This window comes from Mytilus galloprovincialis, chromosome 2 (genome assembly GCF_965363235.1).
Source record: "Mytilus galloprovincialis chromosome 2, xbMytGall1.hap1.1, whole genome shotgun sequence".
In the NCBI taxonomy this organism is placed as follows: domain Eukaryota; kingdom Metazoa; phylum Mollusca; class Bivalvia; order Mytilida; family Mytilidae; genus Mytilus; species Mytilus galloprovincialis.
In genome coordinates this window covers 106,158,946-106,183,511 of record NC_134839.1, presented here as the reverse complement: position 1 = coordinate 106,183,511, position 24,566 = coordinate 106,158,946, and the positions used below count along the sequence as shown (strand labels likewise).

Below are 24,566 nucleotides of genomic sequence, written 5' to 3'. Positions count from 1 at the left end.
TTTGGTCTTCAACTTGACAGTGATGAGTTGTAAAGTTTGGGCCCTTTCTGACGCCATCTTGCATGTTTGCTGATACATAATTTTTCACATATATGAACTAGCTATATAAAAACAACATGTTGACCTATTAACTCGTGATACACAAATGTTGTTTATTTGTTTTCAGTCTGAAACTCTAAGACAAGAAAAAGATAAAGGTGAACAATCCTCACAAAAACCAGAGTTAAAGAAGAGAGAACCAAGTATACATGGGAAGAGAAACAAGAAAAAGTCTTCCACAAATGATACAGAGGGGACTTCTAAAACCAATCAGAGATCTGTCAGGTTTTCTGATGAAATCAATATTGATGCTACAAGTCCTGATGCCTCACAAAAAGATATTGCTCACTTTAATGTCATCAAGAGTATGTTACCTAACATAACCTCCAAAGGTACACCCACTAAACAGAATGAGACAGATGATCATCAGTCACTAATGGGCAGGGAAGAGGATGAAATCAGTTGTGTTCAGCAGCTTATGTCATTAGGTACACCAAGATTGTCACCCCCTGGTAAATCCTCACAGTCTGATTCTCCTTTAAAGGAGGAAGGCCTTCCTTCACCATCACAAAGAAGACTAGATTCTTGGATAATTAAATCTCCTACAAAGCAGTCAGAGTCTGGAAGTAATGTTAAAAAAACGAAAGGAAAAAAATCAACAAATGTTTTTAATTCACCAAGAGTTCGAACACGTAGATCATCTATTGAAAATGGTAAAAAAGATGAGAAGATTGTACACAACAAATCAGATGATTCTCAGACATCCAACAAGCTACTATCATCACAAGAGAAGATTTCTTCGCAGTCATCTTTATCAATATCACTGGTAGATGAAACACAGTCTCCTAAAAAGATGAAGCCACCAAATGATGATGCAGTTTTTGTGAAACCAACAACTGACATGCGAGATAAAATGAATGACAAAACTATAAAGATCGGTAAACTATCCCCTGTCATAGCTGTCATTGAAGAAACCCAGTCTCCAAAAAAATCAACAGGATTTAATCCTATCCTGACAACTCCACCTAAACCAGTTAACCAATTAGACCTTGACCTCTGTGAAGACTCTAATTTCATTCCTGCTTCTCCTACTTCTAATAAAAGTGTCAAACTTGGTACTCCAGTATTAAAACTAAGGAAGCTGACTCAAAATGAAATACTACAGTATAGTCCATCACGAAAAGATGGCACAAGTTCTAGTCTGACTCCAACTAGAAGACGTGGAAGACCAAGTAAAACTTCAAGTCTTACACCATGTTCAAGTGATCCGTCTTCTAACAGAAGCGGTGACAAAGAACTTGCTCAGCTTTTCCTCCATGAACATGATGATTTTTCTGATTTAAAACCAATTCAACCTGAACAAAGTGAGGAACCAGCACAGAATGAGGATATACCAGCCTCTCAAGGATTCTCTGTTGAACAAAGTGGGCCTAAACAATCAAGTTTGTCAGCTTCTGAAAGTTTGTTTACTGAAAAGGATTTACAGGAATATAACCCTTGTTTAGAATCTACACTGAGTGAAACAACAACCAAAGCAGAAAAATCTGTGAAGTCTGTTGACGAAAGTCCCCCTATTGTTATTGAAACGGATACTTGTGAAAGTACACAGGAATCTGATCCAGGAACGTATAATCCTCTGTTAGAACCTACATTGGCTACACCTACAATAGGTTCTGCTAGAAAAAGGAAGCAGAAAACACCAAAAAAATTATCACCAGAAAGTGCTGGACCACCAAGACGTAAAAGAAGACATGCTTCTCTAACAAGTAAAAAAGAAGAAACTTCTAGTCAAGAAGATTCTGGCATGGATGGACATAATTTATCTGATACTGTATCAACACCAAAAAGACGAAGAGTTATGAGAGGAAAAAATCATTCAGAGGTCAATAACCCTGTAGTAAATGGTAAAAAAGCTGAAATAGAGGATGGAAAAGTTGACACCAAAATTGAATTAACATCTCAGTCAGAAAAGTTATCAGAATCATCACAAATTAATTCATTAAGAAATGAGGAAAGCCAGGCTTTGATTTCGATGGAAGAATGTCTTCAAAACTCTTCATCAAAATCAGCTAATGACAATATAATTACAGTTGGTCATGTTCAAATAGATAACACATATACTAATGAACAAAGTCAGATATTCAAACAGAAAAAGTTTGGCGAGTTAACCACAGAGACTGACAACTTCATGGATGTTGATTTTAATGAATCTTTCACAGAAGATGCAGAGACTGGTAAAATTCATTTAAAAGTTAACAAAACACCTGAATCAGACAGTACCAATAAACAAAAAATGGAGAAAACACCAGAAAATCGTTCAATTACTGATACACCTACAAGGGTTAGCACAACCAAAAAGAAAAAGGAAGTAGCTCAAAGGAGATCTTTATCAAAAGGAAAGACCGCCATTCCACTTGATTTAGATACTAAATTAGACACTGATGATGGCAAGGAGACTTTAAAGACACAAAATAAAGAGCTAGAATCAATCCAAAAATCAGAAGTTCAGGAAAGTGAGAATATTTTCAAATCTATCAAGGAAAATCTGACTGAAGAAGTCAATGACATTTCTGATTAGATTAAACAAAACAAACAAATAATAGAAGCTATAGATATTGAAGATGTGCAGGATTCAATCATGGAGGATCTGAAAAAAATACCAGAGGAAGATGATACTTCTGGTGAAACTGTTAAATCATCTGAACTGATGGAAGATAAGATTCCGGGTGACCAGGGAAGCAATGATCAAAGTTCTGGTAATCAACAAGTTAATAACAAGACAACAGGTGACCTAGAAGACAGTACTAAAAGTTCAAGTAACCAGGATGACAGAAAACAAAGCTCTGAAACATTTGAGAATTCTGAGAATAAGGAACTAGAAAATAATTATAAACAGATTAAAAGTACTGATGACTGTGGTGAAAAGATAAATAATCAAGACAAGAAAGATGATAGTCAAGATAAAAATAATGATACTCAAAAGGAATGCAATGATAATCAACAAGAGAATTACATTAATGGCACCAACAATTCTGAAAATACAAATGGATGTTCAGAAAATATAAACAATAAGTCAGAAGAAAAAATGGATACCAGTTTAATGTCAACATCATTTAACAGTGAAAGCGATGACAATGTCCCCCTTTCTTCGTTGAAGCCAAAAGATGTCAGTCCCATTTCAGATTTAGAAAATTTTTCATCACCAGAGGGTTTGTCAAATAAGTCAAAAAAGGGCAGGCCAAAGAAATTAACAGGGGCTGTGAAAGGAAAGACTTCTCCTTTGTCTCAAAGGTTAAGATCCTCAGGTAGAACTTTACGTACACGTGGTATAAAGAAGTCAGCAGGTGATATGTTATCATTATCTAAATCAAAAAGGACCAAAAGGAACAGTGAAGATATAGCACAGATAGACGAAGAAAAAGACGAAAAAGGTGCTTTGTCAGAACTTACTACTGAAGCCAACGAAGTGATTGTTATACCATCTCAATCTCAGTCTACAAGTGATAAAGTTGATGAACCAGAAGAAATTATTAACCCTGATAATCTGAAAAAATTTAATGATATGATGCAGGATGAAACTCCACGTAAAACTCCAGATGTAATAAATAAAAGAAAAGGTTTAACCTTTGCTGATAGACATTCCGACAGTAAACTGATCACAGTATCACGTAAATTTGAGAAAAGGTCAATCATGGCAAGGCGTAGCATACTTAAACCAACAATCCGCTCCTTAAGTCTGGAATCTCCAAGACAGCGTAAAAGTTTTCATCCAATCAAAATAGGCCATATATACTCTCCATCTGCTTCACCAAGTGCAGGAATATTGAAAAGAAGAAGACTTAGTGGAGAGAAAGCAAAGGACTCGCCATCTCCTCCACCAAAGGTACAATTTCATAATTATATACAATAAATATTTGAAAGTGTCCTTCTTCAAAGGTACAGTTTTATAGTTTACAGCAATAAATATGTAAATAGTATATAAAGTAATCACAGATTTGGGGTTGAACTTCAAAGGTTGTATTTTCTATAAATAACAAAATGTGATAGTTAAGCATCTAGTAATACAGCAAGGAAAATATTGTTATTGCACAAAATACTGACTATTTGATGTAAACGCATTGGGAAATAATATAAAAGCTGACCTTTACTCTAAAGATATTGATACATTTTATGTTTAGTTTATTCACTCAGATTATTTTTTTGGAGGTAACACAAGTGCTCTATGTTCAGTGTTTCTGAAATTTTACATGCTAGATTAAAAGGTAAACACCAATATAACTTTGATATTTTTGGATAATAATATGATTGAGAGAATAATTTCAGTTTATTTTGATATAAATTGTTAAGGTGTCAAAAGTTGTCAGTTGGAACTTCTAACATCATAATATTTTTTGAATTATAGCAAAGAAGAGTATCATTTGCTACACCTTTATCAGAATCCAAACAGATGACTGAAACAACAGAGAGACCAGCTTCTCCACTGGTATCGTCAACATCATCTAAAGTCTCATCCTCACTTGAAAAGGTTTGTTAATTGTATGTTATGTTATTTATTTGAATGTTTTTAACCTGCTTAGTTAGATATGGAGATACTGATTGACTCAGAATTAGAAAAAAATCCACAGCTTCATATGGTTTGCATGGAGGCAGATATACTTTAACCGTTATATGTCTTGTCCAGTTCTAAAGATATAAATTCATCATTTGATATGTAAAATGAAATTTTTTAAATACATTGTACAGATATATTTTAATGCCGTATAAAAATTAGTCTTTTTGGTGAATTTGATTCACAACTATACTTGGGATATAGTTAACATTATTTCATTGACCATCACAATTTGTAAAAGAAATCCATTATAGGTCAAAGAATGGTCTTCAACACAGAGCCTTTGTTCACACTGAGCAGTAAGCTAGCTATAAAGGGCCACCAAAAGGACTTAGTGTTAAACCATTCAAACAGGAAAATCTACAGTATAATGTATATAAGAAACGAGAAACACTCATGAACCACATATACAAATGACAACTACTGAACTTCAGGTTCCTGACTTCGAACAGGTGCAAACAAATGCAGCAGTTTTAAACGTTTTAATAACTAAGAACCAACCTGCACTCATAACCGAAACAATAGTAACATCACAACATGGAAAGACACACTATGAAATAGCAATTGAAGTAGCTAAACTCAATCACAGGACATATTAACACAACTCAATATACACTGAACAGAAAACCCTTGATCTATGACACAATATAACAACATGTCAATGTTTAATTATTTTTACTAATTATAAGTACAACAATTATTGTTAAAATAAAATTTGGAAGAGATAATGCAGAAATGTGTATATATTTTTTTAATATTTCAGATTTTCACATCCTCAGTAAGTGAGAGTCAAGTTACAGATTCTGAATTAGTAAGTATTGAAATATGGTAGCTGCTAGCAAGAGCTGTTTCTATAGGTTATAAGATGTTTTATAAGATAGATTAAAAAAAAGACATTAAATAGATTTTGCTTTTTGCAATACTTATCAGTATCTCATGCAAAAATTTGTTAACATTGTGTAAATTTGTTTTTAGAGTAGGAAAGATAGCGATATGAGCCAGAGTAGTTATTATCTGGTAGTTACTCATGTACAAGTTTGTTAACATTGTTTACATTAGTTTTCAGAGTAAGAAAGATAGTGATATGAGCCAGAGTAGTTATTATCTGGTAGTTACTCATGTACAAGTTTGTTAACATTGTTTACATTAGTTTTCAGAGTAAGAAAGATAGTGATATGAGCCAGAGTAGTTATTATCTGGCAGTTACTCATGTACAAGTTTGTTAACATTGTTTACATTAGTTTTCAGAGTAAGAAAGATAGTGGTATGACCCAGAGTAGTTATTATCTGACAGTCACTCATGTACAAGTTTTTGTTTTCAGAGTAAGAAAGATAGTGATATGAGCCAGAGTAGTTATTATCTGGCAGTTACTCATGTACAAGTTTGTTAACATTGTTTACATTAGTTTTCAGAGTAAGAAAGATAGTGGTATGACCCAGAGTAGTTATTATCTGACAGTCACTCATGTACAAGTTTTTGTTTTCAGAGTAAGAAAGATAGTGATATGAGCCAGAGTAGTTATTATCTGGCAGTTGTTTACATTTGTTTTCGGAGTAAGGAAGATAGTGAGATGAACATGAGTAGTTATTATCTTATACAACTTTATTAACATTGTATACATTTGTTTTCAGAGTAAGAAAGATAGTGGTATGACCCAGAGTAGTTATTATCTGACAGTCACTCATGTACAAGTTTTTGTTTTCAGAGTAAGAAAGATAGTGATATGAGCCAGAGTAGTTATTATCTGGCAGTTACTCATGTACAAGTTTGTTAACATTGTTTACATTAGTTTTCAGAGTAAGAAAGATAGTGATATGAGCCAGAGTAGTTATTATCTGGCAGTTGTTTACATTTGTTTTCAGAGTAATGAAGATAGTGAGATGAGCATGAGTAGTTATTATCTTATACAACTTTATTAACATTGTATACATTTGTTTTCAGAGTAAGAAAGATAGTGATATGACCCAGAGTAGTTATTATCTGACAGTCACTCATGTACAAGTTTTTGTTTTCAGAGTAAGAAAGATAGTGATATGAGCCAGAGTAGTTATGCCAGTACCCAACAATCTCAACTGAACACTTCAGATGCAGTATTTCCTGAACTCCAAAGTTGTGCTGTCAGTGTAGATAAAGTTCTACCACAGTTGACATCATCCATGTGGTATGTTCTAGATTATAACCTCTACCTTTCTCAGATTAAGGGACCTGTGATTTTACAATTGTTAATAGAGAATAAGAGAAAGGGGGAATAATTATCAAGAAGCCTTTAGAGATCTGCACTCAACATTAAATTTTTGAAGGAAAGGAAAGTCTTCTACAAGTGATTCTTAGATACCATTCTTAATATTTATTAGGCGTTTGTTACCTCTACATAAGAATTTTTCATTGGTGCTATAATTAAAAATACTGCGCCAATTTTAGTCAGATTTTGTAGGAATGATGTCGAGAAAGTAGTCTATAAATAATTCTCATTTGGTTCAAATTCAATTAAAAAAATGTTCACCACAGTGAATCTTAGTGTGAACTTTGTAAAATGATGAATGAGAGGTTCTCTATAAACAATCGAATGAGAGGTTCTCTATAAACAATCGAATGAGAGGTTCTCTATATATAAACAATCATCTATTTGACCCCATTGTCTACTTCTCTGAGACTACAATTAAAAGTGTTTTGTAACTTTAGTGGATTGATAATGAGAATACCCTATTAGAACAAAACCTCTAATCATTATAGTGGATTGATAATGAGAATACCCTATTAGAACAAAACCTCTAATCATGATAGTGGATTGATAATGAGAATACCCTATTAGAACAAAACCTCTAATCATGAGAATACCCTATTAGAACAAAACCTCTAATCATGAGAATACCCTATTAGAACAAAACCTCTAATCAGGATTTTGAATAAAGATTTAAGTATATGTTGTGCGTTTTTATTGGCATTTTTTAAAAGGTGTCAAATCACTCATTTTATACTATCCTGGTACCTTTGAGAACTAATTATAAACATCTTAAAGGAACTTAAGTCAATGTAATGTAAATCAGGTCAGCAAAATAGGCACCTTGGAGCCCCTTGTTATTACACCAAAAAAACACAAGATGTTTACCACACAAATAGTAAAATTCTCACAGTAGATAAGATACAAAGGAAAAGGGTTCTCAAATGGAAAAGTTGAGCAGACATTGGTGTTTGGGTTTTTTTTGTATGGCTAACTGGGAAGGGGGTGGTTTGGTTTTTGAACCATAGAAAAAAAATACATTTCACACGCTTATCGACCACAGAAGCTAATTCATTAAATAAAAGATATTGCATATATTTTATTTGTTCAGGGCAAGAGGACTGGGACAACTAGTTAAAGCGAGGAATATTCACACTATAGGAGATTTATCATCATTGACAGAAAAACAAGTAGATGAATTACCCATCAGATCGCCTAAGGTATCTGTGGTACGGAAGGTTCTCAGAAAGTATGAAGAACAAACAGGTGCTAAACAGACTAAAACTGTTTCCACACAGGAAAAACAAGGTAACTGCACATTTTAAGTTGCATGAGATAATTGTACAAGTATCTTCCAGCAAAACAAGTTCAATATGAAAAGGAATAAGATAGAAACCTTTCCATATCCCACCATTTTTTTTTTAAATGGATATATTTCCTAGTAAATGAACATGTACTTACTTTTATTTTCTGACTTAATTTTGGTGAATATTTTAATATTTTTCATTGTTTAGCATAATCATTTCAAAAACTGGCAATGTTTGTTGTATCATTTACTGTTTTGCTGAAACATAATTTATTTGCTGAATTAAAGCAAAATGAACTAGACACAAGTAAATCATACAAATGAATTTATCTCCATAATACAATATAAAATTACAATAATAGTATAACATAAAGGACATGCATATAAAGCAAACAGTTCATAGAATATAATACTAGCTTTCATAGGTAAAAAGAGGAGAGAGAGAAAAAGAAAGTTTGAAATCTCATATAATTCTGTGACGATGACGTGTGTATTGATGATGACGACAGTCTTCACGCTTAACCAGAAGTCCTATGGCATTGACTTGTAAAATTGCTTTCGGGCTTAAAAATTGAGCTTCTGGCTTGTTGACTCAAAAGTTGAGCATGAAAACTGTGATAATGATGTTTCGTGCCAATAACAATAACGCTCTATCAAGGCATAAGAAATCTGTTTGACCTGTTTAGGAAATTTTGTGAACATGTTTGAAAATTTAAATAAAAAAGTTCCAAGTGTCCCCAAATTAATAGTTTTGTATCTAAAACAAAGTTTTCTGATAGACAGTTAAGATTAGTGAATAAGGTTTTTCTACATGATGTTTATTTCCAGTTTGTTGTACAAACAAAGAAGTAATGGTAGACATCCTCAATATCTAGCCCACAATGACAAGAAGGATCATTTATAATATTAGCTCTAAATAGGTCATTGTTAAAGAATTAAGTGGAACATTGCAATTGCGTTAAGATAATATTCAGTTTCCTAAGTACTTTCCTGGAATATAAAAACATTTCAATTTTACTTAATGGACCGTCGTTTTTTAATTCTTTCTTAAATTTAGAAATAGAGTCGACACTGATTTACTGTAATTCATGTTCAGATGTAATTAATCAATAGAATCATTGTCATCTTGACCTCTCATTTCACATTTGGATTCATTTCTCTGTTATTAGTAAAATGTCAACAGGATGTTATCTAAATAATCATTGTGAGGTGTGCACGTCAACTTGTTGTTACAACTTACCTTGATTTCATTTACCTAGTTCATTGATTAACATAACCTTTTTATGTTAATGTCATTATCTAAAATACTTTGAATAAAAGGTCATTTATTTATTTATATTTGTTCATAGAAGGTGTGCATATATGTACTGACAGGGGCACATGACTTTGACTTTAATTGCATGTTTAATGATCATTATTTTTTATCATTTTCTCATTACTGGTAAAAAGAATGGTTGTAATAAATGCCTTATATGGTTCACCAGAAATGACTTCATTATCGAATTTAAGACATTTCTTTGACATATAATTCAGTTATAATTAGTGAAGCTGGCTAGACATTGTGCTTGCTTATGTTTCAATATTATTATATTTAAAGCAAAGGTTTCTTGAACTTGCTTGAAGTTCCTCACATCTATGTCATTTGGTCTCTGGTAGATAGTTGTCTCATTTGTAATCAAACTACCCCTTCTTATTTTTCTACTGGTTTTTTTTTTCAGGAAATGCTAGAGAGGAACAGAAGGTAGATAAAGCAGATATTCAGGACTTAACAACAAATTTACCAAAAAATCAAACTGATACCAAAGTTTCAAAAGCAGATTTACAAAACACACAAGCTGACAGCAAAGTTTCAACACCAGTTTTACAAAACACACAAGCTGACAGCAAAGTTTCAACACTAGATTTACAAAACACACAAGCTGACAGCAAAGTTTCAACACTAGATTTACAAAACACACAAGCTGACAGCAAAGTTTCAACAGAAGATTTACAAAGAACACAAGCTGACAGCAAAGTTTCAACAGAAGATTCAAAAAACAATAAGGCTGACAGCAAAGGTTCAACAGAAGATTTACAAAACATGCAAGCTGACGGTGGAGTTTCAATAGCAGAAATACCTATTGAACTAAAAGATGATAAATCTACAGTGGATAATGCAGACAGTATAACTGGTGACAAATCGGTATCTACTCTGAATAAAGCGGACATTGAAATTCAAGCTATTTTACATACTAGTGATCATACAATACCCAATACAGAGGACATAGAAACAGTGGTGTCAGATCCCGTTACAGCAGGCACATCTAGTGAACTGAAAACTGATCCAGAACAAAAATCTGTTGACAAAACTTCTATGATATCAACATTACAAAGTTTAGTTGAACAGTGTAAAACTGAGAACATGAAGGACCTGAAAACTCAGGATATATTTAGAATTCATCAACATTTATCAGAATTAACTTCATCTGTCGTAGATACATTAAAACAACGATGCCATTCTCCAACCGAAAAGTAAATTATTACACTAATATATATATACATATGTCTTTATCATGTTTTAAAATAATAATATCTATTTTCTTTTATTCTTCTTGTAATGTGATTTAATTAAGAAACGATGTATCTCAGGCTTTGATATTGCTATATCAGCAATACCCAGTTCTAGAGAGCTAGATTGTTTTGTGCTACTTCAGCTAATAGATTTTATTAGTTAGTGAAATGATTTACAGATTCAAAATAGCATTTAAGACAAGTCTGTGTTATTTTAACACACCAATACCTTCATGGCTTCATAAAAAAAATCTGAATACAAGTCTAAAGAATATTTGTATTTCATTGAACATTGGTATGATTGCCAATGAGACAACAATCCATCAAAGTTAAAAATAAGTGGAAGTAATCAATTATAGGAAACTGTAAGGTCAGCTATAAAAGGCCCATACTTGAAAAATATGAAACAATTCAATTGAGAAAACTAATAGACTAATTTATTACAGTTCACAAAAAACAAATATGACAGACATTAACCAACAACAACCACAGAACTACAGGCTCCTCACAGGTACCCATGAAATCCACAAAAAAATTGTACCACAGAGTAATAATGGAACCCCAGTAAAATCATAGGACAAGAACACGGTAGCTGCAAGACATTTTGGTGAAAGTAGAGTACAGTAAAATTTTATCAAGAGTCAAATAACATTAATCTTCAAACCATTTACTAGTACAAAAATCCATTGACCTAATATGGTAAATCTCCATTTTATGTTGATCTTCAGACTACCTTAAACCAACCTAGACAAAATGTGACAGGAATAATGTTTATTGTTCAGTACTTAGAATTTTTTTGTAATTTTAATTTCTCTCCGATTATGAGTAATAGGATAACTTTATTTGGTATGTGCGTACCTTGCAAGGTCCTCATTCACTTCAGACAGTTTTCACATGTTCTCGACCTCATTTCATGGATCAGTGAACACAGTTAAGGTTTGGTGGTCAAGTCCATAACTCAGATACTACAGGCAATAGGTAGTATAGTTGGCGTATGAAAGGATTGTAAGGTGTACATATCCAACTGGCAGCTTGTCATCTAACCTTGACCTTATTTTCATGGTTCAATGGTTAAAGTTTTTGTGTTTTGGTCCGATTTTTTGATACTGTATACAATAGGTCTACTATATTTGGTGTACGGAATGGTTGTAAGGTATACATCCAAATGGCAGGTATGACCTTAACCTCAATGTTTAGGTTTTCTTTGTAAGTCCTGTTTCTTAGAAACTAAAAGCAATAGGTCAACTCTATTTAGTGTATTGAATGATTGTAAGGTGTACATGTACTTCTCCTTCTGTTTATATGACCTTGAGTCCTTGACCTCATTTTCTTGGATCATGTTAAGTTTATGTGATAGTTGTAGTAAAGCTTTATCTTTAGGACTATAAAAAAATATAAATGGTTAGTAAAGAAGGCGAGGTATTTCAGGGTGTGCACTCTTGACTCACAAATGGTTAAGTGTAACAAACTATACATGGTCCATTCTTTTCGTTTGATGTTGGTAAACATATTATAACCGGAGAATTACTCCGTTAATACCTTAAATACAGTGTTTCCACTGCTCAGTTGGATCCCCTCTCCTCGACTGTTTCGGCCCTGTCAACGACAATCTCCAAGGGTGCGCCGGCTGAGTTGATCAGGCTCATCTAGGAACCAGCTAGCTCTTCCACTGCTCTTCCTCCATACCCATCTAGAAGCTTCCTCTGCCTGTCTTCCAACTTTTCCTACCAAGCTTCTTACTGGACCAGTTAGTCCTAGGGGCCCAAGGCTCTCCAAAAAGTTTGAGAAACAAAGCCTCTACATCCTACCTCCACTGGAAAATACCATATCCCCCAATTCTTTTCTTGGATGTCTGTTACCAATTCCTGGTACTTCGCTAGCTTTCTCTTATGGGCTTCTTCCAGTCTTGATTTCCATGGCACTGTCAGCTCTACAAGTATGACATGTCTACTGATTCTGGACCACAGCACAATGTCTGGTCTGATGGTTGTTGTTAAAAGGCATGCCTCGTTAAAACCTCTTTTGGGAAGATGGTCTTTTCCCCCAACGTCTGCTTGCATCTCCCAAGTCATTTGCTGTTGCTAGGATATCACTGACTTTGCTGTATGTGTTTTTGAATGACTCTCCACCTCCCTTGATGAAGTTGATGAACTTTGGTCCCTTCTCTATCTTAGTCTTCTTCCTCCTCTACATTTGTGTCCAAGACTGCTGCCATCTCTCGAAGGACTTGGTCATGGCGCCATGTATATTTGCCATCCTTCAGAGCTGTCCTGCAACATGACAAAACATGGTCTAGATTTGCTGGCTTACCACACAACTTACAACTAGGGTCTTCAATCAGTTTCCATATTGTTTGGTTTGAGGGTGTTGGTAGTGCGTAGTATACTGATATAAGAAGGAAACTTATTTTCTGTCCGTCCATTCTCCCCAGCGCGTGCTAACTGATCTTTCTTTGTCTTGCCATCTCCGATTTCATATATTGTCGTTGTTGTTTCATACTGGCGACTCTTACTTGTCGATTCCTCTTCCCCACGACGAACTTTTTGCTGAACAAGTTCCCTTCTATGTCTTGCGTCTACTGACTGCCATAATGGTTGCTGAATGTTGCCAAAACCAAGTCTTCCTGATGTAACCACTCACACTATGTCTCGATGTCTCAATGGGCTCTCTGCATCTTCAACAGCGCTCTTGGTCACCCTTTTCCTTCCTGTCCTGACCTCAACATTTGCCTCTTTCACTTTGTCATCTTTACTGTCCCTTAACATCATGACGTCTGGTTTTGGTGACTTTAAACTCCTCTGTAATAGAAACCAGTGGTAGTTGAAGTTTTGAACTGGTGCTGTACAAACCAGTGCTGCTAAAACTCTAAACTCTAAAACTTATATATTACTAGAACACACCCGTGATGTTTAGTATTCGTATTGTTATCTTAGAAAGTCTTACTGATTAAAATACTACAATAGGGAACAATTTGACAATGCTTAAATTTAGTAGTGTCAAACCTGTGATTATGACCCGTGTATATAGCAAAATCCTTTAAATACACCGTTTGGTGGTGCGTCTGTCAGATGCGGAACGTACAGATAAGGTAATAATAGGTAACAGGTAAATATACTATTGGTATCGGTGTCGGATTCGACTCGAAACTTGTTAATTATTGGCAATATTAATTATGTGGAAAACAAAAGGGTCTGGAGTGGTGTAATTTTTAATCTACACCATTGTCCTATATTAGCTATATCATGGAAGTATTATATTGTCAATATAATACTTCCATGGCTATATATGAAGTCGAATTCTTTGATTTGTCGTTTCTACCCCATGACGGCTGACAAATTGGACCTCGTTATTCTAGTATTATAGATAAGATGAATATAGGTTGTCTACTATGGTACAATATACTGACGTTGAAATGTAGCGCTAAAATGTGCTAGTGTAACATTATACTTCTTAATAATGTGATGGGTTTTTTTTTAGAGTAAAAATGAATGAACTGAGTTGTTGTCTTGCTTTCACCTCGTTTTCATAATGAGGTCAAATTCTTTCCACTATAATGTTATGAGTCTGATACATTTGGTTCATCATGACATCATGTTCATTAACAAATGTTTTCGTGGTTAAAGTCATATATGTATGATCTATACGATGATTGTTATGTGTATTACCAATGTTATTTCACCTGATCGGGCGGAGCTTACGTTTTAATTTGCATAAGGACAGTCTATTTGAAGATGTGTGTGATAAAGATGATTGCCGTTATAATTATTACTGATTTCTAATCAACTATCAGTGTCATCAAAGGAATTTACAAAACAATGACTGGACACTTCATTGATGAGTTTATCCTAAAACATCTATCTATAGATGGACTGGTTTATTGTGAGCGAATCGGTTAAACTCCGCCCAATCAAGTGAAATAAATGGAGTAATAAAGATATATATAAGAAGAGATATAACACATGTGTTTATGCAATTTAGCAAGTCCTTTTATCTTCCGACTTCAAAGACGTGAATACATTTAAAATTAATAATGTACATTTTACACTTTACATTGACTTCATGTACTAAAGTTGTATGTCAAACATGTGTGCTGAAAAGAGCCAATGAAAGATGAACATAACTTGCAATTTAATGGAATAGATTGGTCATATAACTTTGTTTTATGATTCATTAAGACATGTCAAGTTTCAGCAAGAGTTTACTGGAGTATAGAGATCTGGTAATTCCGGAACTCCCATCTGACATGCGGTTCTTTATTAAGATATGATATGCTCTTTAAACCCATTTGGGCTATTCTAAGTATTGGAAATAACTTAAATTATCGCTATTTTACGAAATTTTTCATTAATCTTACTGACTGATAAGTTCCTTTCTCGGCACAGTAGATTGATATGAAAATTATCGCTAGAAACTTAGGGCACAAGAGCCGTTGTCAATGAAATTAACAATGTCGTCATAGGAAAAATAGCGATAAACAGATTATCATTGGTCATCTCGACTTAATTGCTTTTCTCTTTGAGATGACCAACGATAATCTTTATTAATATTTCAAAAGTGAAATGTGTAAACATCATCATTGAAACGAACAACAGTTCAGTGATGAGTAAAGATAGAACTTCATTTAATACAAATTTACAAACCATAAAATCTTGCGTAAATTTTAACTGTAGTTCTCCAAAAAATCTATTTGTTTTTGTCTACATTTCCGGTGTAGTGAATTGATTGATAACAGTCTAATAGCATGTGAACGCAGCATTTGTATTTGTAGTCTTATCTTTTTATTGATTACACTTTCAATATGAACGTTTTGGTGTCAGCTCTTTTGATGGGTTTCTCGATTACTGAAACTTTGGATATCAAGACTGAGATTGGCATTACTATTGTGTTAGACTTAGCTAGAAAAGATCGTAATCAGTACACGAAGTATCACTTTTCTAAGAATTGTTCACTGGAAAGGTACAGACTCAAATTAATTAGAATGTAAAACTTCAATAGTTATATTAGCTTGTTCTACTAGTTGAGTTGAAATTAAACCTGTAATCCAACTTATCCGAGATACAGTTGTACATTAACAGTACATAACAGTTGAAGTAATTACGTTAATTGGATATTGGAAAGGAAATATGTTTTGATGTTCCTTTGTTATTGTACATTGTGACATTTGAATATACCTCTGTGTATTGTTATGTATATTATCTTAATTAAGATAGCTCCATTCAGGAATGAACATCGCAATGTTGTAGGTAGGTTTATGTACTTACTTTTTTGTATTACCATTTAAAGATTTGTATTTATTCCAACACTTATCTATTTTTTTTTTTTCGTCCTTTCTTGTTCATGTGTTGTTGTAATCCAAAATTGTATGTTTCGCCAGGTACTTTGAACAGACATTTTCAGTCATTTCCATGTGTGTCTCATGCAAAATGGCAAGTAAATATGACGGTGAAAAACAACTTTTCGTCATAGTAATCGTGTTAACCAATGTATACACATATATAATGATCGAAATTGTATCCGGTATAATAAAACAGCAAAGCGCTTACGATACCTTCTGATAAGTGGCAGTAACATAGTGCTGGCAAAACCTTCAAAGGCATAATCCATCATTCACTCCAAAACTAGACCATGTCAGTCGCAAATAACCGTTTTATTGAGTAATGCACTGGGAGACCAGCCAATACGCTTACACAATCAGAGACTAATAAATAACACGCAATTCCATTGGAGTGATAGCTGTTGCTGGTTAAACGTCAATTTGAGCATATCACGCCATGTTCGGGACGAGTTGATCAACACTTACATTACAATCAACCAGTATCAAATAAATTAATGTTGAAGAGTGCCATTTTTATTTCACGAAAAAGATGCCATAAATAAGATAACTCGTCAAAAACGACAACTCAGATGTGTACTGCCCTTAACAATTGAGAATTAACATGGGTTTTATAGTTATGAATTTCATATATATTTAGAATATATATATATATTTGAATGTTTACTCTTTTATTTTAGATATCATAGTTCGAAGGAATGTTACTATTGGGTGTCAGTAATGCTATCTGACGCAGAGAACAGTGATAGTTTTTAGGAATGTTACTATTGTGGTTTATTGTGTCAATAATGCTGTCTGACGCGGAGAATAGTCAGCTTGTGAGTTCCAGCGTAAACAACTGCCATAATGGACTGTATCGTAAAATATTAATCACAAACGTTGCTGATTCTTCAACGGACATTCAGCAAACTAAATTAACATTTGATTTTGGAACAACTCGTTTATTTTATTGTTTCCACAAAAACTGTAATGTTTCCGCGGATTCAAAAATAAACTGGGTTATACCAAATAAAGTACCCGTAGTTACTAATGGTAACACAAACTTTGGCGCTCATTTATCCAGTAATTTGACAGTGTTGACATTGAAGTATATCCAGGCAAGTTACAGTGGAACATATGGATGTTTTATATCCTCCAATGGTGAAATTTGTCACGCAATAAACTTTTTAGTTGTTGTTTCAGACCATCGCAAGCTAGGCATAAAACAGCGTCTTCTGATTGCCTTAATATCGTGCGTATTTACAGTACTTTTGCTTTTTCTTGGAAGGAAAGTATATTTTGTTTTCTTCTCCAAACAAAAACCTTTTGTTATGCCAACAGAAAATACAGAAGTACAAAGGTATTGAGAACGTTAACTTCTAAATAGTATTGAAATGACAAACTTAACAATTAAACTGTTTTGAAGCTTTGGTATTTGTTATAACACTGTTGAAAACCAGTATGTACTTTTAACCTCGTTTGTTCCTACAACATGCAGTAGCTTTACCTGCTTTGCACGTTGGGTGTTTTAATGTTATTGAATAGTACATTTCCTGAGCCTTATAGCTACTTGAGTTTATATTAAGTCCAAAATTCATCTTTTACAGTGATGTGTTTCCTGAATACTGCTATAATACTAATGACTATTCATGTAGAAAGACTTTATTGATAATTTGCTCTCTATTCTTCCTCAGACAACATGTGCTATTTAACTGAAAACTGTCTCTGATATTGATTGTCCCAGGATATTGTTATTACCCTTGCAGGTGTCAGAATAAGAGCAAATGACTTTTAACAGTATGTGTTTGGTCGGGTTGCTATCTCATTGAGATACACTGAACATATCCCTTTATTCATACTGCCCACTTTCATTAAACCGTTTTTTTTAAATTTCACCTTTAACTTATTTTACCTTTGTTTGTATTGATTCATTATCCTGTTATACTCATATAGCTAAGTGATCTTCCTGATCCTTCCTTAGTAATAGTCATTTCCAGACAAAACCCCCTTAAATTTGCCGCCTCTGATCTGTCACCAGGTTCAGGGTCAATTTAATGATAGGATCCTTGCATTGGGCAGGGGCGGATGCAGGAATTTTCGAAAGGGGGGTGCTAACCCAGGGCACCCAGGGCAAAGGGGGGGTGCAAAACATATGTCCCGATACAAATGCATTGATCGGCAAAAACAAAGGGGGGGGTGCGCACCCCCGGAACCCCCCCCCCCCCTGGATCCGCCACTGTTGGGATAGCTTACAAAATATAACAAATAAACCAAGGCTACTCGGTAATTATATTGTATGTAATTATAAATGTGAGGTTGGCGAAGTTCTAAAAGGCATTTTATTCAAATCATAGAACTTCTGATGTAAATAAAGGCAATAGTAATATACCGGTGTACAAAGGTCATATATTGATTGAGAGAAAACGAATCCGGGTTACACCTAAAACCAAGAGAAACGCATCTGTAACACAATTGTGTTTCATAACAATAATTATCAAGGTGTAATTAAATATAGCATAACCGAAACAACTGCATTTACCCTTAAGACACTTAATAACAATGTGTACGAATATTATAGACATATACCCTGCAGCCAATAAATGACAATGTCCACTGTTAAATAACATGTAGCCTGCAGAGGTTAATTGCATTGTTTGACAATTAACCTCAGACAGCATTATTCAACAGCAAGACTACTACGTAACCTGCCAACAGTTATGGGCCATTGTTTATGGACCACTGGACTATATAAGATCCAGCTTTGGACTTGAAGATGGGACAGATTGGTACAAGAGATTCGTGCAGAGAGATTCCGCCAAGGTCTCCCCCTTGTGTGTAGGCTAGAACTCATGTGCTTAATATCCGAACGTACTCCCTCAGGATTGAACAGTTATATCACTATACGATCACGTGCTCGTGTGATGAGTTATTTAACATTCGAACATTTGAACTTTAGAATCTTTCTTGACTTTGTAATTACATAATAAACTTAAAATCATTACTGACTTCGTCACTCATCAACTATAAGAGGAAAAGAAAGGAACAACAGGAACACTGGAGTGCAACAAAAACAAACGCCAACATACATATAAACGAACTATATATAAACAACTGCCATATTTCTGACTTGGTACAGGACATTTTAAGGAACATGGGGATTGAACCTGGTTCAATTGTTAGCAAAACCTCCCGCTTTATGACAATGCTAAAAGAAAACATAACTGAAATGACAACACTACGTGACAGAAATACAGCGCAAACACACGCTAGAACATTCGTCACAGAGAAACGCACAAACAAATAATATTATAGTCGTCTCAACATGCAAACTGCTGAACAACAACGAACATATTCCGTCAACGACAAACACAACATGATATAAAACATAGTGACGCGCTTTTGTAACTCTTAAAACAAAAAATGCCTATAATTATATATTTTTCCCAAACGCCATAACTGAGTTTAACAAATTTCCTTAATTTGATTTATGTCACCAACCCTCGAATACTTTAAGTTGTATTCCTTCACTAAAGCATCTGCAGAATCAACTTACACCGCTTATATAAATACGACTTTTTGCTGTTTCACAAAGTTGAGTAAATAATATGTATCATATGCTTGATTGGTGGCAATTTTATATAAAAAAAAGTTGTACCTTATTTGGAACTAACTATGTGTGTAGTGTAATTTGTTCTTAATGAATCACGTCCCTTTGGTTATTCTTTTAATTCAGTCGACGGTTTGGAATTTTTTTAATACTTTTGTAGACGAAACGCGCGTCTGACGTAAATACACAATTTAATCCTGGTATCTATGATGAGTTTATTTACATAACAATTCCACACAATCTTTACCCATAAAATGTTAACCTTTTTGAGTATATGGTCGTCGGGAAAATATAAGTGCGAATGTATTTGCTGTTACTCATGTAGCCTTGTAACTTCGTTGCTATAGATCGCATGCAGTTTATGGTAAATATCTGCCTGTCTTAGTTTCATGTAATCGATCCATTTTACAACACTAACCATATTATCTTCCTGATAATTTTGTTTGAAAATATATAAATCTATCTACATAGATATATATATATACTGTCTAAATTTACCCAAAAGAACTTATACTTCAAATAAATAAATTATATAAACAGCAATAATAATCCTTTCCTATATTTAGATATTTCAGTTTCGAACGTCAAACTCTATACAAAAAAATAGACAAAAAGGACATTTTTTCGTTCACTATTTTTAATTTTCTGTGCCTTTGCATGGCCCCATTTGACAATGTTTACATTTCCTAGTTCGTTTCACTATGCACGTAAATTATTAGTGCTGGAATTTTGGTTACCATAAATTACATTAAAAAAAAGTGATTTGGTATGATGATTATAGTCTTTTTCAAAAACGTTTTTCACTAAAGCATTTGGCATAAGTTTGAAATTTTGGATAAAATGGTTGGCTATGGTGTTCTGTTTCAGTGTTAAGGGGTGTTTAACTTCTTTCGTATATTTCTTTTTAGGGATCGAGTAATGCAGATAAATCAAGACCGCATGTATGCTTCATTTGTCTTGTGACCAAAGTTGCAAGCTCGATAAAAATGAGATAGAATAATATCTTTCAGAAATTTAAAATGTCCCCTAGTATTTAGGTTGTATAATATTTCATTAATTTATGTACATGGTACAACCATCTTCAATGTATGTTCTTCTTTCTTGTATTTTCCCATCTTATATATGTTTTACATATATATTAACTGTTTACAAAATTTAGAATTTTTGAAATACTAAGGCTTTTCTACCTCAGGCATAGATTACCTTGGCTGGATTTGGCAAAACTTTTAGGAATTTTGGTCCTCAATGCTCTTCAACTTCGTACTTTATTTGGCCTTTTTAACTTTTTTGGATTCTAGCGTCACTGATGAATCTTTTGTAGACGACCGCGGGTCTGGTGTATATACAAAATTTAGTCCTGGTATCTATGATGAGTTTGTATATAACATTTTATTGTGCAATAACAATTGGTCAAATTTGCTCCACAATTCTTAAACCATATGACTCTTCTCCTCAACGTTAAGGAATTCTGGTCGTCTTTTTCCAATGCTTGGAAACTGTTATATGATGACTGGTATCTAAACGTTGATAGCGTATCAGTGATTCTAGAGTTACATCTGACGTATTCACCAATTCTAATGGTCTCCTCGTCGTATTATTCTGTGAATAACTAAATGACATATTTACAGCACAGGTAACGATATTATTATCATCATTACCACACTTGTGACAAAGTATTCTAGATATTCCGTGCGCATTTCTATGACGTTGACCTTCTCTGTGTTCTATAGAAAATTCATACTCTGATAACTGTGTGATCAAACGAGCAGTCTGTCCTTAAGGTTCCTTCATAGAGGAAAAGTCATTTCAGTGCTTTGTGATCTGTGCATGCCCTAAATTTCTTGCCGTACAGATAATGACGATATTGTTTAATAAAAAAAAACTTTAATGCTAAAAGCTCTTTTCTCGTAGTACAGTAGTTCCGTTCCGATTTGCTCAATGTTCGACTCGAATAAGCTATGACGACTTCCTTTTCATTCTAGATGACAGCGTCTTTTCCAAAATCACTCACATGAGTAGCAAGTATGAGCTCGCAGTCACTGTAAGGAAAAGCTAAAATAGGTGCCGTCGTTAGTCTCCTCGTCAACTCCAAGAATGCATCTTGGCATCGATTATTCCAAATAAATGGTGTTTTGTTGAGTGAGCTTGTATAATGTAGATGCAATATCTGATTTTTTTTATACAAATCGCCTAGAATACGAGGTGAATCCTAAAAACTGCTGAACCTATGTTGCAGAATTCGGAGGGAAGGGGTCCAGTCCTTAACGGCTTTGGGTTTGCTTCATCGGGTTCATTACCTTTTCCGAAATAACATGACATAAACAATCAATTCTTCATTTTGAAAAAAATGACATTTGGAAGGTTTTGCCCTTCGAATATTTTCGAATACCTCCTTAAGTCTGACTAAATATTCATCAAAAATGTGACTAAAGATGATATTGTCATCCAGGTAAACGAAGCACAGGTCCCACTGTAATCCCGCCAGAACTGTTTCCATCAGTCTCTGGAGTACGCTAGGTGCCCCACAGAGATCAAACCGGTATGACGTTTAACTCGTACAGTCCCCAGTTGGTTGTAAAAGAATTCTTCTCTCTGCTTTGAGCATCTAATTCTATCTGCTATTAACCGGCCACTAACAAAATCAAGAGAAGAGAATAATTTGGTCCCTGCAAGAACATCCAACGTCTAGTATATCAGTGGTAATGGGTACGTATCCTTTCCAGTGACTGCATTTACCCGGCGATAATCAATACAAAACCTGGTACTACCATCCGTCTTAGGAACTCAAATCTCCAGAGTTGCCCAATGGCTACATGATGGCTGAATAATTTCTTCCTGTAACATGGTGTCGATGTGTTCTTTGATTTCCTTCTGTTTGAGTATTAGCGCACGTCATATCCCTTGTCGCAGAGGACACCTACTCCCTCTTTCAATGTGGTGTTTCACTTATGAGGTTTGACAAAGATCAGCTGGTCCCTTTGAAAATAAATGTTGCTGTAGTCCTCTAATAGGGAATTGGGTCTTTCGTTTTGTTTAAAATCTAATTCGATTAACATGGATATTATCAAATGTGTTCTTGCTCCCAGTAGAACTGTATACGCACCACAAACACCCATGTCTTTATCAAAGACCTCAAGAATCGTGGAGAAAATCCCTTTTGTAGTATTTTTGTAGATTGTCACTTCTCCACTTGGAAAAGCTACCTTCAATGATACAGTCAAGTTTTGAGACGTTACAAGGCTTCGCGCTAACAGTACAGGTTTCTCATTTGTTTGCTTTAATTTTGATTCAACCGACATAATTTGTCGCCATAATCTCTCCTCTGCCCTTAGCAAGAAATTTCCCGCCAATAATCTTTTCATGTCCATAGATATAGGAAGATGTGGTATGAGTGCCATTGAGACAACTACCAGCAGGAATCATTTCAGTTTTTGCATATTTTATTATTTGCAAGATTTGCGTTTCCTTTCTTTAATCATTTTTTTGTTGTTTTTTTTCCAATGCTATGGTATCAAAATCAATAATCAATTTATATGCCCTCATAAAATCAACCCCACTGATGCATTCCTGTGCCAGGTCCCTAGCTACTAAAAAAGACTGTATTCCCACTTCCTGTCCAATACAAATACTAAGTTGTGTTTTCAGGCCCTATTGGTGAAACGACCTTTGCACAAATTATTCCGTGTATAAACTGAACCGGTATCGACTCACATACCCACCGGTCTTCCTTCAATCTTCCCCGTGTAAACAATTGACAGTTCCATGCTAAAAGGGTCAGTTTCTTTCTCTTCTACATCCAAGGGATAAGTTCTACCAGGGTCCAATTCTTTGGCTGATGTGCGACCCTTCACACCAGCCTCTTTTAGTTTACCGAATTCCTGCTGTTGCTAACCTAACTAATACTATAACGTACCATATAAGGGACGACATCAAAAGTTCAATGTAGGATAAAAAACTTAATTCACATAGTTTTTTCACTGACCCCCACACCCCCGCTTAACTTAATTTGCGAAAACTTGATTTACCAATAGGGATATATGTAAAAATCGATTTTACATATACAAAACTTGCAGAATTTTAACCCCCCACCCCCAAACTATTTGATTTAAGTTTTTTATCCTACATCGATCTTTTGATGTCGTCTTTAACATGTGTTTCTTTATTGAGGTTACATTTTGGAACTTATATTTTTAAGAAATTTGTATTTCATGACACGCATAGTTTATATATGAAGACTATGTTAATTCATATGATGAATAGTTTGCACTAGCAAAGGTTAAATCACTGAAATTTAGACGTATGCATAATACGTAAATAGTTTGATATCAAAGGTTCCAGGATTATAATTTTGTACGCCAGACGCGCGTTTCGTCTACATAAGACTCATCAGTGACGCTCATATCAAAATATTTATAAAGCCAAACAAGTACAAAGTTGAAGAGCATTGAGGATTCAAAATTCCAAAAAGTTGTGCCAAATTCGGCTTAGGCTATGCCTGAGATAAGAAAATCCTTAGTTTTTCGAAAAATTCTAAATGTAAACAGGAAATTTATAAAAATGACCACATTATTGATATTCATGTCAAAGCTTGTTTATGATCCTAAGCTAGTATCTAGAAGGATTTGTTAAAGTTTTGTACCTGTTTTTCCGCATTTTACTTATAAATGGACTTAGTTTTTCTTCCAGTTAACATGATATACGGTCTGCAGTTAAAGTTTTTCAAACATTTATCTCTCTCTCTCTCTCTCGTTTTTGAATTGTAAATAATAAAACAAACACATTTTCAACATCCATGCACATAAACAACCGGTTAAAGTTTCAAGAAACTCCTTGTTCTGGGAGTCAACTCTGACTCTTCTCTCCTAAAGATAGGGCGAAATTTATTAGGGTCGAGTCCATGAGTGGAAACGAAAGTGAAACCG

At 34.3% G+C, this 24,566-nt stretch overlaps 2 protein-coding genes and 1 long non-coding RNA gene across 4 annotated transcripts in view; all 3 read left to right on the top strand.

Moving 5' to 3' along the window:
• The window catches only part of LOC143065271 (telomere-associated protein RIF1-like), a 35,803-nt gene extending 33,118 nt beyond the window's left edge, over nt 1-2,685 (top strand). For both annotated transcript variants that reach the window (XM_076238742.1, XM_076238743.1), the window contains exon 28: nt 167-2,685. In XM_076238742.1, coding sequence (XP_076094857.1) covers nt 167-2,617 — 2,451 coding nt within the window. In that variant the 3' untranslated portion in view covers nt 2,618-2,685. The remainder of the gene's footprint in view (nt 1-166) is intronic.
• Nucleotides 2,536-10,761, top strand: LOC143065272 (uncharacterized). Its single transcript, XM_076238744.1, has 6 exons — nt 2,536-3,922; nt 4,442-4,564; nt 5,412-5,459; nt 6,665-6,810; nt 7,982-8,178; nt 9,895-10,761. Exons 1-6 carry the CDS (start codon nt 2,678-2,680, stop codon nt 10,689-10,691), a joined length of 2,556 nt encoding a protein of 851 aa, XP_076094859.1. The 5' UTR covers nt 2,536-2,677; the 3' UTR covers nt 10,692-10,761.
• A 4,785-nt stretch (nt 10,762-15,546) lies between these two features.
• Nucleotides 15,547-17,467, top strand: LOC143062491 (uncharacterized). The gene is made up of 2 exons (XR_012974786.1): nt 15,547-15,682; nt 16,739-17,467. It is a non-coding gene; the product is annotated as an uncharacterized LOC143062491 (long non-coding RNA).
• Nucleotides 17,468-24,566: the final 7,099 nt, after the last annotated feature.

Excerpts from the sequence above, each read along its gene's own strand:
- LOC143065272 (XM_076238744.1), top strand. The coding sequence starts at position 2,678 with ATGGAGGATCTGAAAAAAATACCAGAGGAAGATGATACTTCTGGTGAA. Across the intron at positions 4,565-5,411 it reads TCTCATCCTCACTTGAAAAG|ATTTTCACATCCTCAGTAAG; the intron begins GTTTGTTAATTG and ends TTAATATTTCAG. Across the intron at positions 6,811-7,981 it reads CAGTTGACATCATCCATGTG|GGCAAGAGGACTGGGACAAC; the intron begins GTATGTTCTAGA and ends TTATTTGTTCAG.